Genomic DNA, 19,631 nt, shown 5'->3' on the forward strand with positions numbered 1-19,631 from the left:
CATCTATTGTTTCTTGATAGCTTTCAATTGATGGGGATTACTCATTTGAAAGTGGTGCCCAGTCTGTCTCTGGATATTTTTATTATATAAAAGTGGTACATTAAACGACACAACACCTTAATATAGCGTTTAGTGAAAGAGGGATTTCACTTACGGAACTTAATAAAACATGATATTTCATAAAAAAAAAGAAGATTAATAACTAAGCTTTCTTTCAGTACATGACCACAGTATTGTTACTATATCTCTTCTGAATACGCCTGTTTATAGGTTTAAAAGCTTTTAAGGTGAATGCCGATATATTTTTTAACAGAAGATTTATTATTTATTATTATCAATGGGAAATTTGTTCAAAAGAAAAAAACTGTTCTTATTGAATATTAAAGGCGGTTTTTGTTTGTCGTTAGGAAGACTGCTATCATATCTTAAAAGTATTGCTTCCTACTTGAATTGATAGTATAGTATACATGTAGTTATCAAAGGTACCAGGATTGTAATTTAGTACGCCATACGCGCGTTTCGTCTACGTAAGACTCATCAGTGACGCTCATATCAAAATATTTAAAAAGCCAAACAAGTACTAAGTTGAAGAGCATTGAGGATCCAAAATATCCAAAAATTGTTATAAAATGTGCATAAGAAAAAAACAGCACTTCAAATTTGAAACCGTCATAACTTTTGCTTTTAATCAAATATTGAATATATGCATACTTAACTATTGACTGTTTATGAACAATATGTTTTAAAGTTGAAATTTTCTTCACAAACCATACATGTAGTTCATTACGGTAAGTTACCGTTTCTACATTGAGTGTTAGCATATTAACGATAACATATTTGCCAATATAACTATTTCAGATAAGAAACATTTTTATCAATTCGCTTTCTTACAAAGACAGATATAAACAAATTTAAAGTAAAAAAAACTGAAATACCGAACTCCGAGATTTATTCAAAACGGTACGTCCATTATTGAATTGCAACACCAATGGCTCAAAGCACACCAAACGAATATAAAACAACTGTCATATTCCTGACTTTAAAAACATGTTAAGTAGATTTTTTATCTGTTCAGAGGGTTCACTTCCTGTGTACAAGGTGATTTGATATGCCGCTGGAATATGTCACATTCTTCAGCTTGAAGATATGTTAAGAAACACATCTTCCGTCCTTTTATCAATAGATGAAAATTGAATATTGTTTGAATTGGAATAAAACAATCACTTTGAACATTGTGGAATACCAAAACAAGGATTATTAGATAAGACTTGCATATATTCGCTTATTTTATTTTCCCTCTGAACACTAAGCTAAAAAACTAGAGGCTCTAAAGAGCCTGTGTCGCTCACATTGGTTTATGTGCAAGCAGCATATTAAACAAATTACACACATTATAGACGAGAATAGAATTCATTATAAAATTGTGTTGATCATTGTTGATGATGATGTGTTTTTCAATCTTACTTTACTGAACATTCTTGCTGTTTACAATTTTCTCTATCTATAATGAACTTGGCTCAGAAGTTTCAAAGGAAAACATTTTTTACGAAATTTGTTTAAAATTTACTATTTTAAGCTCCTTAAGCATGTTAAGGGTTCAATTGTCTGTTTTGGTAAAGTTGACTTATTTGTAGATCTTCTTTGCTATACATAATTGCCTTTTACAGTTTATCTTAATCTAAGATAATATTGCAGATAATAACCAAAAAATGCAAAAATTTATTTAAAATACCAATTCAGGGACAGCAACCCAACAACGGATTGCCTGATTTGTCTAAAAATTTCAAGGTAGTAAGATGTTCACTTAATGAACAATTTTACTGCTGTCAGATTTGCTCTAAATACTTTTGTTTCAGAAATATTAGCCAAAATCTGCTTGTTACCCCTATGTTTTATTTTTAGCCATGTTGGCCATCTTGGTTGGTGGGCAGGGTAATCGGACACATTTTTAAACAAGATACCAAATAATGATTGTGGCCAAGTTTGGTTAAATTTCTCTAAGTAGTTTCAGAGGAGAATATATAAAAGAAGATGTGGTATGATTGCCAATGAGACAACTTTTCACAAGAGACCAGAATGATACAAAATTTAACAACTATAGGTCACCATATGGCCTTTAACAATTAGCAAAGCCCATACCGCATAGTCAGCTATAAAAGGCCCCGATAAAAACAATGTAAAAAACTGACGGCCTTATTTATATAAAAACTAAACGAAACACAAATATGTAACACATAAACAAACGACACCCACTGAGAAAATATTTTAAAAGATAACTAAAAATGGTTAAAAATTTTCTATAAAGGACAATAACTACGTGGGGGGGGGGTCAACTGGCAATTTTGGTCATGTTGACTTATTTGTAAATCTAACTTAGCTGAACATTATATTGATGTTTACAGTTTATTTCTAGCTATAATAGTATTTAAAATAATAACTAAAACTGCCAAGTTTCCTTAAAATACAATTCAGGGTCAGCAACCCAACAACAGATTGTCCAATTTGTCTTAAAATTTAAGAGCAGATATAAATTATCCTGATAAACAATTTAACTCAGTCAGATTTGCTCTAAATGCTATGATTTCAGAAATATAAGCCAAAATCTAAATTTTATCCATATGTTCTACTTTTAGCCATGACGGCCATCTTGGTCATAAAGATAGAAAGTTTGGTACCATTAGAAAGTTAAATCCCGCTGCAAATGTTTGCACCTGTACTTAGTCAGGAATATGATGTACACATGGTACCGCAGTTGTCGTTTGTTGATGTAATTTGTACGTGTTTTTCTTTCCTCGTTTTTCTTATATATATTAGACCGTTGGTTTTCCCGTTTGAATGGTTTTACACCAGTAATTTTTAGGGCCCTTTATAGCTTGTTTTTCGGTGAAAGCTATTTGTAGACCAGTTACAACTACCATTTTCGAAAGATCGTCGATTTCAAAACAGAATTATCCACTTCTGCAAAGACAGACACTATCAAGCAAAATTACAATCTGATCAACTGAATAACCCCATCTAGGACAAACAAAACATACATTATATATCCAACATTTCCCGAGACTGCATTGAAATCCAGACACATTAAAATTCTGCTTCATACCAACTACAATTATATATTACAACCTATTACCACCGCCTACGTTCACCAACTCTCAAACATCATAAAAAAAACAGCTGAAACTTTCCGTGATAATGTAAAATGGGTGTCACTCTGAGGTGAACTACTTGATTCATCGAATATCTACATAAATCAAGATCAAACGACAAAGCAGCATCTAACTTAAATACTTTTGGTAATCAAATTATGACAATATAGCATGCATAAGAATAACAATTGAATATGAAAGGTGCTTTACAATTTTATTGTGAAACAAGGCGCAATACCAATTGTCGGAACTGTACAACATAGACAATACTTCCATTCGGATAAATGCTTGTTCAAACATATTCAGATAAGCCACGTATATATTATGGAGATGCTTGGCTATTAATATTGAAGACGTGTACACTAATAATCAGTTTAGAATTATGACATTCAATGTTCTATAAACATATCTTCAAACACTTAAACAAAAACAGCGTGTTGCTTCATACCGGGTTCTTTTTCTGCAAACATTTCTATTTCGGTTAAATCAGTATTAATCAAAATCTGTGGAAAACCATTTAAAAATAATTAAAATATCTCGTAATACTTTTGCCAGAGACAAAATTACCTAAACGTTGACACCTATATAGCCCATCATAAGACCTTCAACAAGATTCATACCACAAAGAATGCTATTAAAAGCCCCGAAATGAAAATTGTAAAATAATAAATTAACGGCCTGACTAATGTAAATACCATAAACAATAATTGAAATTGGTCTTCAAATACGAGACCCATCACGGTCAACTTTGGGGTTGACCACTTTTAATTGCGGACAACAATTTAAACCAGATTAAAAATCTTTTGAATTAAGTTTGGTTCAGTTATCAATATAAACCTTTCTATTGAAGATTTAATAAAGATATATTTTTAACATGTTTATCCCTATGCTCATATTTCTGAAACTCACAAATGTTGCCGTTATTAGCATGTACAATATGCCATATACGAGTTGCCAGATCTTTTAAACATATGGTTCGAATCATTTAAAATCTTTATTAGATGTTTAGCTAGGTCTAGTTTATTAATTAGAGAAATACAGGAAAATTAAACGATAGTTTTTTTGTGTTTTATCTTATTCTATTTTCTTATTTGGGGGTATTGTATTGTGTTGTGTACCCACCCCACCCCCCTTACTCACTTAAAACAACACAAAAAATATGCAACCACGAAGCAAAAAATACTTTTCAAAATAGGGGTACATAACACAGATGCAACGGTTGATACCACAGATAAAGCTACGTTTTTCATAGCATGTCTTGTGAATTAACCTTACTTATTTTGTACCAAAAAAACAAGTCTGGTGACCCCATTTATTCTTGTTTTTATATGAAAGTACATTATCGGAGCTATCTTTTCATATATCATCTTAAGATTCTATGTTGTATTTGTCTTTTTCTATAGATTTAACTCTCATTGATCATGTTTATCGTTGGCACTTTTTTTCCAAAACAAAATTCATCAGGATTTATTAGATTTTCAACAAACAATGCTTCTTGAACTATATTTACTAATATAATGAAAATTAAAAAAAAATAGGGGTTAACAGGCATTTCTTTTATTGGCGGTACAGGGATTACACTATATGATATCTTATACCTGACAAATGTCAAAATGATGAATAATTATCCAAAGAGTATTAACATACCTTGTACAGAGACATATACCATCTCTCCTGTTAGCTCTCTGTCTTCCACTTTAGCAGTGCAGAAATAAAACCCGGTATCATTTTCATTTACATTAACTATAACAAGTGATGGGTTAGTGACATTCGATCCCATATACTTTGAGCCGTCAATAATAATATCATCCGTTTTGGTGATATCTTTGATTTTATGCCAACAAACTGCCTTTGAATTTGAAATTCCAATTAGAACACACTCTAGTATTACTGTTTTTCCACAATCCACTTCATAATTTTGTTTTTCTATTTTAATTCCTGTAATGTACACAAAGGAATTAAACACAATATTATCATTCATGGCCCAAGACATATGTCAATCTCCAACAAATGTATGGCTTCTATGAATAACTTCGAATCTAAGTGGACAAATACGAAATTTAAAATCTAAAGCGAGGTTGGGTATTCCGTGTGTGAAGTTGCTTGTAGCTCTAAATATTTCAATAAATCTGTAGCGTGCAGGGTCCGGATTTATGTCAGGAATTAACTGCTAAAAAAATGTGTTTAAGTCTTTTAATTTTCAACCTCAACGTTTTTTTAACCCTGTTAAATCCACAGTTGTCAATTTGTAACTAAGGAACAGCCATGTTGACTTGGTGAAATCAGTAGATGTGCGAATAGTGCAAAATAATAGAAAATTAAAATTCAATTTTTCAGAGGAAAGTTTAAGGTCTTTCCACCATAAAACCATGTTATTTGATATGAAAATATTAAAATCGGGTTTGAAATGTCATTTTTAGAGTTGGATCACTGTGACCTAATTCCCGACAAATTTTTTAATTATTAAGGGATATAATTTTTAACTTCCGGTTTGATAAATATCACTTGCGTTTTTTTTTAACTTGACACTGATTTCAAAAATATATGGTTCTATAAATTTTTTCCAAAAAAAATTACAAAAAAAATAGCTACTAAAGGGTCACTTCCGGTTCCTTTTTTAAGGTCATATGGTCTGCAACTTAATGCACAAAGTCCTATAGATTTATCACATATTAAGTAAAAGAAAGGTCAAACTCTAGAACGTCAAAAAAACCTATGACCCTGGCCTCCATTTCAAGGTTAATGACCAAGGACATCAAATCAAAAGACCCTAAATCTTTATTATAAATGGTTAATGAGTTTTATAACTATACGCATAGGTATATCCTGAATTGTACAGGTGTCACCTTTCTGCATGCCAATTTTCAACATAAATTCATAATCATATAAGAAAGAAGAGAGCTCCCGAAAGGAGATACCACTAAAAATAACCCCTGGTTTTCTGGAAATCCTAAATTAGTATACCATGGAGCGCATCAATCCTCAATTTTAAATGCAAACTCCTAGACAGGTAAAATTTGGCTCAAAATGGTCTTAATATATTTCTCTTTCATCACTAGTTTCATTTCTGCAAATTTGTTTGTTAGTTTAGGTGAACAATGACATCAAATGCACTATTTTTTGTCCGAGTAGGCCTACTTTCACATACGTTCTAAATTTGAGGGAGTAATTGGTGGTATGACACCTAACAAAGTAATGTGGTGGAAGAAAATAGTTATAATATTAAAAACCTATTGTTCAGAGAACAATTGAAGGGCTTTTTACCAGCTAGGATCTATAATGATGTGAAAAAAGTATTAATATTTGATTTTGAATGTCAATTCCAGCGTCAAATGGCACGCTGATTCTAAACAAAGTCTATACAAAAAGATATAAATAAGGGAGATAGTTTTTTACTTCCGGTTTGAAAAATGTCACTTACGGTATTGTTCGTTATTTTACTTGACACTGTTTCCAAAAATATATGGTTCTTTATACTTTTACAATAATTTAGTACAAAAAAAATAATTTAGCTACTTCCGGTCTACAAACGGTCAAATTGCTTGCAACATAATGCAGAAAGTTTCTTCTAGAACGTTAAATTTACCTATGACTTTGAGCTAAATTTCAAGGTCATAAACCTAGGACCTCAAATATGAAGACCCTATGTCTTAATTATAAATGATAAATGAGTTATATCACCATCCGTGTTAGTTAAGATAAAGTAAGGGAGAAAACTTCCATTAAATTTCTCCGTACCAAATTAACTCAAATTTACCTGTTACGACACATCGCTACTAATAATTCTGTAAAAGTATTTTGTCGATATCTTATAAGATAGCTGAAAATTAGTGAAAACGGGCTAGAATCAAAATTTTTAGAATATGAAATTGAAATTTGACCTTGATCTCATTTTCATTTTTATGGACCAAGGACCTCAAATTAAAAGACCATAGGCCTCTATCACATCGTTTTCCAGTTACACATACGTTTCAAATATATCAAATACAAGAGGGGAATAACTCTCATATGGAATCTCTATACGGCTTAGGTCAAATAAATCAGAGCATCCCCAGGATATAACGAGCAATTTTGAAAAATAAATTTTTCCTGTTATTTATACGGTTTCGAAGCCTTATAAATAACAAGAAAAACAGTGTTTCGGGGAGATAACTCTTATATGGGAAAGTATTCAGTTAAGCGGTGTCAATTTCAAAACCGTATAAAAGAGGGACGAAAGATACCAAAGGGACAGTCAAACTCATAAGTTTAAAACAAACTGACAACGCCATGGCTAAAAATGAAAAAGACAAACAAACAACAGCACACACGAAACAACATAGAAAACTAAAGAATAAACAACACGAACCCCACCAAAAAACTAGGAATGATCTCAGGTGCTCCGGAAGGGTAAGCAGATCCTGCTCCACATGCCGCACCCGTCGTGTTGCTTATGTGATAAAAAAATCCGGTAAATAGTCTTATTCGGTAGGTCACATTCAGGAAAGGGAAGGGGATTGTAGTTACGACGTAAGGAACATATCCGATATCATTTGTGATACGGTTATTCCATAACGGTCAACCAACTCGTGATGGCGTCCGTAAAATTTACGAAGGGATGATTTCAACTTCACCATTTGGAACTCTTGGTTTAATAGCTTCCTTGTGAGCAGCAACCCTCTATCAAGAAAATCATGATAGGAAATGCAAGCACGGGAATATCGTATCAATTGGGAGATATATACCCCGTATGCAGGTGCTGCTGGAATGTTGCTACTTAGAAATGGAAAGTTAACAATTGGAAAGCTGAAATCATCTCTTTTGTCGTAAAGTTTTGTTTTCAACCGACCCTCATTGTCAATTTCTAGATGTAAGTCAAGATATGAGGCCGACTTAACTGTATCTGTAGTATCCTTTTTCTCTAGCTCGATTGGATAGATGCGTTCCACATGTACATAGTCACCAAATTATGAATTATTTAGTGAAAGAACATCATCTATATAGCGAAAAGTAGAGTTAAAGGATAGTGCTTACTTCTTATCTTTCTTCCTAAGAAGTTCCTGTATGAAGACAGCCTCATAATAATAAAGAAACAAGTCGACAAGTAGAGGGGCACAGTTTGTTCCCATTGGAATGCCGACAGTCTGTTGAAAAACACGTCCTCCGAACGTAACAAATATGTTGTCAATCAAGAAATCAAGCATCTTGATAATATCAGTTTCAGAGAATTTTTTGTTCGAATCAGAGTGATCCTTTACAAAGTAGGATTTATCCCTCCCTAAGACAAGATACTTGTATCTACGTTGGCCATTCTTTTTTACGAAGCAAAGAAATACCAACTCTTTCAATTTGTCTTTTAGTTTGGAATGTGGAATACTAGTGTACAGAGTAGAAAAGTCAAATGTTTTAATACTGTTACAAGATGAAAGAGAGTTAATAAAGTTAATAAAGAGAGTATAAACTGTTCGATATCTTATTCCAAATAGCTTAAACAAAAACAAAAAACAGCGAAGAAAAAAAATAATTAAGGACAATTGTTCAGGGAACAATTGAAGGTGTTGCCACCAGTAGATAGCTATATTGATATGAAAATTTTAATATTTGATTGTAAATGACAATTTAAGTGTGAAATGACATCTTTTTGTACGCTTAAATAAAAAAAAAAAAAAATATATATGTTTCTATACAAAGAGATATAAATAAGGGAGATAATTTGTTACTTCTGGTTTGCGAAAAGTGACTTCCGGTATTGTTTTTAAGTTTACGTAACACGGATTTCAAAAATACATGCTTCTATATACTTTTATATTATTTAAGAAGAAAAATAGCTACTTCCAGTTTACAAAAGGTCACTTTCGGATGGCTTTTTCAAGGTCAAATGGTTGGCAACCTTATGCAAACAGACCGATGCCTTCATTATGTATACATATAAGGTAAAAGAATGGGTCAAAATCTAGAATGTTAAATTTAACTATGACCTTGAGCTTAATTTCAAGGACATAAACCAAGGACCTCAAATGAAAAGACCCTAGGTCTTAATTATAAATGATAAATGAGTTATATCACCATGCGTGTAATTTAAAATACAATAGGGGCGAACACTCCCATTAAATGTAACGTACCCTTTTAACGCAAATTTACCTGTTACAAAATATCGCAACTAACAATTCTATAAAAATAGTTTGTCGATACAGATGGATGCAGTTCTTACCTGTACAGCCAGATAACTTGATTACCAGTCATTTGGACTGGTAAAAGTTAACCTTAGGTTAAGGTTTTATGAATATTCTGACCAGTCCTATGACTGAAATCTAGTTAACTTGAAAAGCGGACTTGGTCCTAGGATTTTGTTTTTATGTCTGAGAAAAAGTTAACTTGGAAACAGGTCCGCTATTGATATATAGGTTAACTTCGAACCAGTCCTGCCGTAAGTTAACATAAGTTGACTTTGAATTGACAATTCGTATCGAAACGAAACTTGTTCATTAGTTAACTTTTGACTGGTCTGCTCAACACTAAGTTAACTTGTAACCAGGACGGCTCTACATCGCTTTTTTGAAAATATGTTTTAATATCATTGTTTCTTGGTATAAACATTGAAAAAAACAAATTAATACTTCCATGATATACACACGATTAAATACATATATTTGTAAACAAAGAACGCATAAAACGTTGCTTGTTATACAAATTAGAGCCTATTATACTAACGGGACTGAAAAGATTGATCTGTTAAGATTGTAATGCCCCGATTGCGGATTATTGACTTTTGGTTTTGATTAACTGCTGATCATCTCGCTTAGTAAATTAGCATTCGGTACATATATTTTGACAAACAAGTCAGAATATATAGAAAAACTGTTTAAAATTGGTGGATTCGAAATAAAGAATAATTATTAAATTATTTAGTTTAAATGCAAAAAATAAATATTGTTTATGAAAACTTATTAATAAGTAGTCAATATATTAGTGTTGAAAAGAAACCAGACATAGTCGAAATGCCGGCACTTTACTTGACCGCTATGAAAACAATGTGTCAAAGGTTTACAGATCATAAATAATCCTTATCAAAACAATAGATGTGCAATAGAAACAAGGTTGACAATTTCAATTTCTAATTAATACATATAACATAAGTTACCCTGGTCTCATGAAAATATAGCCACAATGTTTTGAACTTTTTTTGAACTTCCGTGTTTACACCAAAATTTCAATATGGCTGTGCATTGTCGGGGCCTACTTTTATAGTTGTAAATGTTGAACCTAGTGTACATATCTTCACAAAGTCATATGCTAATGTCACCTGCAGACCATTACTAGGCAAAATTAACCCTGATTATCATAAAATGGTGCATACATAAAAAGGAGTAGGCAATTTTAAAGGAACAGTAACATTTATTTAAGCCGTGCATGTGGGTTACAGTTGTAATGAGAAAGATATTCTTCCCCATTTTTACTTTAAAATGTGACAATAAAAATAGTCAAATCCAAACTATCACCTATAAATATAAATTTACAATAAACTGAACTTGTGTATCTCTTTTCAATCAAAGGTTATAAGAAATTTAATGAATAATATACGTTTTTCCACATCGCTCCCACGCTATTTTCAACCTGAAAATTTCAATCTTTATATGTTATTATGTTCAATAAAGGCGGGATTTAATAACTACTGTCAAATATCAAGATAACTTATATCATTATAGTAAGCATGTATATAATAAGGAGTATCATTTCTAATAATTATGAAATAGAAGAAAGTTATAAGATCAAGGCACGTTGTGACTGTCAAAGCAAAATGGCGTATCGATACATAATGCAGGTTAACTCTCGTTCTAACGACTGTGATGCAGATATTATTACACTAATTGATGTAACAGTTTCCAGTTCCGTTGATATAATAGTCCCAGTACAAATTTGTCCGTGATCTGCCTTTATATTTAGATTAAAAAACTATCTTGGTTACAATGACAACGGGCATATATATTCTAATACCTATCAAATTCAACCATATTTGATCTTTACAATGTACATCTATATAGCCCCATTGTATATCAGCAATACTTTAATGTCAGGATAGAATTTACAATACAAAATGAAAGCAATATTGGAATACATGTCTGCACAAATTAAGAGTGCATGTCCTCCTTGTTTTCAATATATTGATATGTAAAAATAATCTGTAGTTTTGATACCTCAGGTTGACTCGAACAACAAAATGATTTGACCGCATTAACCTAAACTGACCATTGAACTTTATAATGTTAGTCTATATATCTGCATAATAATTCAGTAATATTTATGTCAGGATGTATTGTATAAAAACAAATGAAAGCAATATTAAAACACATTGACTACAAAATTGTGTACGCATAAATTCAGAGTGTCCTCTTTTTATTCAAAACATTGTCTCGCAACAATTTTTCGTTAGTTTTGATACCTTAAAACGGACTCTTTTAATAAGATTATTTTACCGTATCAACTTAAACTTACTATATTTGCACTTTATCATGAAAATCTTTGAAGCTGCATAGTAAATCAGCCATATTTTTATGTCAAGATTAAATATATAATACAAATAACAGTAATATTGGCATACAATAACTACAAAATATTGTATAACGAGCGATTTGGAAAAATACATTAGTTTGTTTCTGAAACGGTTGCAAAGTAATAGAAATAACAAGAAAAACAGTGTTCGGGGAGATAACTCTTCCATGGAATAATATTCAGTTAAGCGGTGTCAGTTTCAAAAGCGTATAAACTGTCCCATATATCCAAATATCTAAGCGACACCTTGCGAAACAACAAAACAACGAAGGCAAAAAATTAGGCGGAAGAAAATTGAATAATACTTAAAAACTAAATGTTCAGAGAACAATTGAAGATCTTTTAACACGATACCATATATTTTGATGGTAAACATTATAAAACTCTGTTAGAAATGTTATTTTCAGAGTCAAATGATTACTTATTCATTGTTATTGTACGTTGAATTTAACGATATGTGGTGTTTACACATTGATTTAAAACGAAACATCCTGAGGATATAACGGATAATATTGGTGAAAAAAAGCGTACAAACTGCATGATATCATATTCCAAATATCTAAGCGACATCGTTAAAACAGCTAAGGAAAAAAATTAGAGTGAAGAAAAAAAAAAATCAGAAAAAACCAATAGGTCTTTCCACGGAAAAGTGGAAAGATCTAAATAATAATTTAGCTGTAATGGATTGCTTCTGTTAGTTGTTCAACAGGATGAGTATAAATGTAATGACTACTTTTTTCAGTTGCAATTTTAAACATTTAATTTTTTTTCGGTATAGCGTTTGCAAATAAGTTACGATACATGTGGGTTTTACGTGGGTGGTATATTATAAAATAAACTTATCATAGATAGGATTAACATTTTATTTTTACGCTAGACGCGCGTTTCGTCTACAAAAGACAAATTAAGTACGAAATTGAAGAGCATTGGAGACTTAAAATTCCGAAAAGTTTTGCCAATTACAGCTAAGGTAATCTATTCCTGAGGCAGACAAGCCTTCGTATTTAAAGAAATCAATGTTTTGTTTACAGTTTATTTATTATTATGAATTTATCAATAATAACTCAAGTCAACACAGAACTGCTGACTACTGAACTGGTGATACCCTCGGGGAAATAATTCTCCACCAGCTGTGGCATCGACCCGGTGGTTTTAAATAAACTCATCATAGATACCAGGATTAAAAATTTATATTTGCGCCAGACGTGCGTTTCGTCTACAAAAGACTCATCAGTGACGGTTGAATCAAAACATGTTTAAAAGGCCAAATAAGAAACGAAGTTGATAAGCATTGGAGACCAAAAATTCCTAAAAGTTTTGCCAAATACAGCTAAGGTAGTCTATTCCTGAGGTAGAAAAGCATAAGTATTTAAACAAATCAATGGTTTTTTTAACAGTTAATTTAGTATTATGAACATATCAATGATAACTCAAGTCAACACAGAAGTGCTGACTACTAGGCTGGTGATATCCTCAGGGAAACAAATCTCCACCAGCAGTGGCTTCGGCCCAGGGTTTTGTATAAATAAACTCATCATAGATACCAGGATTAAAATTTTAAATTTCTAAGGGGCAATTTCAGAAACCGTTTATGGAAATTCAATCTACCTCCATTGCTAAAAGACTTATTTTGACAGGTCGGAATTATTTTATTATCGTCCGCGTCATGTTTAATTTTTGTGCACAAGGCAAATAGTTTATACAGTATTAAGTAATTTATAGTGGGCAAGGGGATTCCAATAACAGAATGGTATGATTTTTTTTTACTGTATAATCAGTCACGGTCAATAAAACAAAAACGTGTCACAATAGTGAGGCATCGGTACTCAATCCCGACTTCGTATGTCCGTACAAAACAGTACACGTGTAGTGGCGGTAGGATTTCCTATAGCTAGCTGATAAAGAATTGTTAACATTATTCTCCGCTGTGATTAATGAAAAAGTGTTATGTTTTCACTGAAAACATCTTGTGGAAAAGTACCAACTTGTTTTTATCACGAAATATAAGAACATTATTAAAAACAATAAAACTGTTTGACGCAAATTGAAAAGATAATTAAGTCTGATACAAACAGAGCACAACATTCAATAGGTTTCAAATGTAAAATTTATTATCAGATTTGTCGGAAATTTACAGGTATTTTGAATAATTGAATCATTGTACGGACTGCTGAGATACTTCAACCCATTATTGATGTTATTACGGAGATACTTTATTCGAAATAGAGGAACAAAATATATGTAGTCAATGTGCTCCGCAATGATCATCAGAGGCGAGACCCTAAAATTCTAAATACGCGAAAATATTAACAAAGCCTTATTGAACAATAGAACGGAATTCTGAGACCATTCAGCCCCTATTTATGTGAATATCTTATACGTAATTCCAACGTTTATCGATAGAGAAAATAATCAATTTGTGCTTCAATACATATTTTACGATTACTGAGAACTTAAATACCTAATACGCATATACATAGCAAATTTGAATAATGGAATGAACTGCTGCGTTCCGTCATCTAATTACAAAAATACCTTCTACCTCAAAAGCTAATAAATAGAGGAACACAATATGTGTATTCAACGAGTGCTACAATGTCCATTACAGGGGTTACTGGTGGGTCTAAATGCCAAAATACGTGTGAACATTAAGACATAGCATTGAAAAATGTACAAACATGTCAATAGCAAATATACCGAACTCCAATGAAAATTTAAAACGGAAAGACCGTATACGTAATCAAAGGGTATGTTCCTGTAAAAAGCACGAAAATAAACAACCCTTTTCTAATGTTTTTTTTTCCGTGAAGTCGTAATTTTGTTCATGGACGCCATTGTTGATGATCTTATATGGCCAGTTTATTCTTACGATCTTTCTGCGACAAATGTTGAAAAAACATAAAGACCGCTGACATTCCTTCCGGGCATTCTCAAGCAAAGCGCCAAAGGTAGCAGCACTGCTAGTACGCATCTATTGTACAGTATATTTTCGGTGTTGTTAGTGAGGTTACTGGATTTCTAAATGTTACCTAGTATTGTATACGTCCTAACCCGGTCAGTGAAAGACAACGTACATATGAGCTGTGTATCATTCAAATCTTATTCAGACGTTTCACGTGTGGTCTATAATATTTAGCAACAAACATCAATAAGAAAGATATAAAGAAAATAAACCCTGTTTGTTTTGAAAATGAAAAGATGTGGCATGAATCCTATTCCCGACAAGAGACTAAATAACACAGAAATGAATAATTAAAAATCATTGTACGGACTTCAAAACTAAATAAAGCATAGTCGACTTTAAATAGCACCAACATGACAAATAAAAAACAACTCAAACTAGAAAACTAATTGCCTAATGTACATGATGTATATACACAAAATAAGGAACGCAAAGAAAAATATGATACACAGAAACAAATGAAAACCACTGAAATACAGGCTCCTCAGATGGTACAGCCAGACAGAAAGTGGCGGATGTTTAATCCTACATGATGTATTTTTTTCTGTAAGGAATTCTGTTGTGATTATTCTGGTGAAAGTTTCGTCCCTGATCGATGGTATCACCAGTTCAGTAGTCGACACTTCGGTGTAGACATGAATATCAATAATGTGATAATTTAAAAAAAAAATCCTGTTTACAAAAAAATGATTTTTTCAAAAAACTATGGATTTTTTTACGCCAGGCAGAGATTACCTTAGCTGTCTTTGGCACAACTTTTTGGGACTTTGGATCCTCAATGCTCTTCAATTTTGTATTTGTTTGGCTTAATAAATATTTTGATATCAGCGTCACTGATGAGTCTTATGTAGACGAAACGCGCGTCTGACGTATTAAATTATAATCCTGGTATCTTTTATAATTCCTTAACCCTATCGCATATGTGTTTTGTCCTACAATATAATTTTTATTAGAAAGATCTCGTTTATGGTAAAACAAATATCGTGTATGAAATGCTTTAGTTATGCTACGGAATATGGTTAGTCCTTAGGAAAAACTATATGATTTTACGATATGTTTTAATCTTCTAAACTAAATACCATGGGATTTGAAGTTCTTATAGGTTTTTAAAAATATGCTACTGGAGTAAAACTTTATTCCAAAGGATTTCCGTTAAAAAATGTGCGATGTGCAAATTAATCCAAGATAAAATTGAGAATGGAAATGGGGAATGTGTCAAAGAGACAACAACCCGCCCAAATAAAAAACAACAGCAGAGGGTCACCAACAGGTCTTCAATGTAGCGAGAAATTCCCGCACCCGGAGGCGTCCTTCAGCTGGCCCCTAAACAAATATATACTAGACCAGTGATAATGAACGCCATACTAATTTCCAAATTGTACACAAGAAACTAAAATTAAAATAATACAAGACTAACAAAGGCCAGAGGCTCCTGACTTGGGACAGGCGCAAAAATGCGGCGGGGTTAAACATGTTTGTGAGATCTCAACCCTCCCCCTATACCTCTAACCAATGTAGTAAAGTAAACGCATAACAATACGCACATTAAAATTTAGTTCAAGAGAAATCCGAGTCTGATGTCAGAAGATGTAACCAAAGAAAATAAACAAAATGACAATAATACATAAATAACAACAGACTACTAGCAGTTAACTGACATGCCAGCTCCAGACTTCAACTAAACTGACTGAAAGATTATGATTTCATCATATGAACATCAGGCACAATCCTTCCCGTTAGGAGTTTAGAAACTGTTTGTTATTTCTTTGTTTCTTGTTCCTGTTTTTCTCTAACTTTAATGGTTGAATTTTCTTTTCGAACCCATATAGGTTCTTTTTTCTTTCTGATACAAATCACTCATACTGTGCTTTGTCGTTTAAGTTCCTTTTGCCATCCCTTCAATTTAGTATTTTCTATTTATTATAGTGACGGTTACTGTCTCATAACAATTAAAGTTTTGTCCTTGTAAACTCTATCAGAGTGTGCATGACATATTTTCTCATATTATTGTTTCCTGTTGTCATTAGAAATCTTGTCATTGATTCGATTCATTCTCTGTGTCGATTAAAAACCCTATGCAACCAGAATTCGGCGTATTAAAATACTTAAACAGAGGGGAGTGCAAAAATTATGGACTAGATTAAAAAGGTTCAGAAGGGAAGCATACAAATGTCATTAAATCTATTATAGAAGAACAAGAAGTATTGTACAAAATATTATTTACGTCCGGTGGTAAAGATAGGGATGATGCAGAAAACATACTCTAGATCATGAATTAAGTGCAGAAAATAACCAAAGGCTCCCAAGAGCCTGGGTCACTCACCTGATTCTACTTTGGTTTTAAAAATCATGTAAAAATATATCAAAATCATTAACGGTACAATATTATATTAGTTCTCGTCTCTTTACGAATGTTCATGGAATTTTTTTATTTCATATAAGATAATATATTTCCTATAGTGTTCTATGGTAAACTAAGGTCCTACTGATGGCCATCTTCACCAGTAAAACGGCACTTTATAAATAACATATATGCCATGTTTTGCTTAAATCGATTCAGTTCGCCTGTAGAAGCAATTTTATATATTTTACTTAGGGTAAGTCTCCTGCCGGCGTCCATTTTGGATGATGGTTTGGCTTAAAAGTAATGCCACTTGGTCAGCACCTCATTAGGACTTTCATGCCATGATTTGTTTGGTTCTTTTCAGTTGTTCACCAGAAGAAAACATCTGCATTTTTTCAAATAGTGTCCAATGTTAAGCACAACCCTCCTGCTGAGAGGCCACGAACGGACAAATGTAAGATAATTCAAACGAGAAAACTAATGGCCTAATTTATATATTTAAAAATGAACGGAAAACAAATTTGTAACATATTAACTTACGACAACCACTGAATTACTGGCTTTTGATTTGGGACAGACATATACATACTGAATGTGGCGGGATTAACGATGCTAGCGGTATTCACATGGAACATTCAGGATATGTTTTGTTTCATCTATTAAATGGATCTCTTAAAGAAGTCATTTGTATGCATTATCCATAGGGTCCTTTGTTTAACGAATTATCCTGCTGACGCCCATTGTAGATGATGAATCAACCACAATGTAAGAACACATGGTCAGCATCTTGTAACGTAACATATATTCATGCAATTGACCTATAATGGTTTGCTTTTATCAATTGTTATTTGGATGGAGTCTCATTGGCACTCACACCACATCTTCCAATATCTATCAATGTACATCAAGATGTATGAACGACGACGGCGATGACGACAGACGGTGACGACGGACGGTGAAGACAGACGGTGACGATAGACGGTGATGACAGACGGCGCAAACAAACACTGACGACGAACGTCGACGACCGACCGACGCTGATCCTTGAGAAAATCTATAGTTGGCCTTCGGGACAGTTGAGCTACAAATATGTGTGAAATGGATATAACTTTTAAAGAAAACTACTACAGAATTGTGAAATAATTTATAAAACGTATTGATATTTGATTACATCGATTTCGCAGCAGTTATATTTTCAAATCTCAAAACAGAGGGTTAAAAAACGCTTTTGGTGTAAAACCACCAAATCATGGTACGTCTCATCCGGTTGTATACAAAAAAAATTCGAAAAAAAATATTCCCTAGACTTTGACAGTTGTAGGTACATTTTATTGCAGTAAAACGTTTCTGTTTCATAAACATATGTCTTGGGTATTTCAAAGCACCATTATTTTGGGATTCAATAGAATATTTTGTAAACATTAGGTAACATGGTTACTCAATGGTTGTACACAGGTTAAATAAGGGGAGAAATTTGATTGGTTAACTTCCAGTGAAGGTTATTTTCTTAATTGCAATGAAATGTTATGTGATTTTTTTTCTATGGTACTGTACAGGATAAAACTGTACACATGCCAGGTATTTGAAACAAATATAAATTCTGCCCATTTTTTAAAAGAGGGGGAAATCAATGATGGTATTACACCTTATGTTAAACCTAGCAGAAATGGAGGATATCCCAAATGAGAATCATATAACGTTCTTGCACATACCTGATAAAATCATAACTTAAGTTATTGCGGAAAGGTAAAACAAAATGTATTACTGAAAACATTTGATTTACATACCTTGTATAATAACTGATACAGTATCTCCCCTTAGCTCTTCATTTCCGCTGAATGTTGCTGTACAAAAATAGGAACCAGTATCATTTTCATTTACATTTACTATTTCAAGCGATGGACCAAGCGATGGATCATCGAGAGTCGATCCCTTATATTTTGATCTGTCAATGACAATACGTTCGGTAGTATTATCCAGTGAATTTCTGTACCAACAGATTGACTTAGGACTCCCAATAAGGGTACACACTAATTTTATGTCTCTGCTATAGTCCACTTTGTACTTAAAAGATGCCATTTTAATCCCTGCAATAAAAAATAAATTCAGTGTGTTCGATTTGGTTTCTGTCAGGATGAATGATTCAACACAAAGAGACATAAAAAGAACGGCTAAATCAAAATACTGTCAGATAGTTGGAACGTTTGTTTCTTGTTAGTTTTCAATTCAATTACTTCATTATAAGTGTTGCCAAGCCTGTTTTTGGATATTTTTATTATACGAAGTACATGTTTTTGTGAGTACCTTAAATCATTTGTCACATTAATAAATCTGTTACATGTGCTATTGAAAGAGTGTTTTCACTTATAGAATTTTATAACAGCTAAAATCTTAATCAAAATTGAAGATGGTATTACAGTATACACAGAAAGTTATAGAACATAATTTGCAAATATGTAGTACATGTATTTAAACTACTAAAATAACGAGGTTCAATTTTTTAGTCGGACGACAAAAAATTCACCTACTTATATATTACAATGGTGTTGATGAAAATTGCACAATTCCGGGTCATTTTATTTTCAATATATAATTAGTATACCCCATAATAAACAAGTGAAGAGTCTAATCGGATACCGATACCAATGGT

General features: G+C 32.5%; 1 protein-coding gene across 1 annotated transcript in view; it reads right to left on the reverse strand.

Annotated features, from left to right (window-relative positions):
• Positions 1-19,060, reverse strand: part of LOC139490133 (cell adhesion molecule CEACAM5-like) — a 48,411-nt gene extending 29,351 nt beyond the window's left edge. The window contains exons 1-2 of the mRNA XM_071276983.1: positions 18,769-19,060; positions 4,794-5,084 (exon numbers count right to left, since the gene is read on the reverse strand). Coding sequence (XP_071133084.1) covers positions 4,794-5,084; positions 18,769-19,060 — 583 coding nt within the window. The remainder of the gene's footprint in view (positions 1-4,793; positions 5,085-18,768) is intronic.
• Between the last annotated feature and the right edge of the window lie 571 nt (positions 19,061-19,631).

This window comes from Mytilus edulis, chromosome 9, assembly GCF_963676685.1.
Source record: "Mytilus edulis chromosome 9, xbMytEdul2.2, whole genome shotgun sequence".
In the NCBI taxonomy this organism is placed as follows: Eukaryota; Metazoa; Mollusca; class Bivalvia; order Mytilida; family Mytilidae; genus Mytilus; species Mytilus edulis.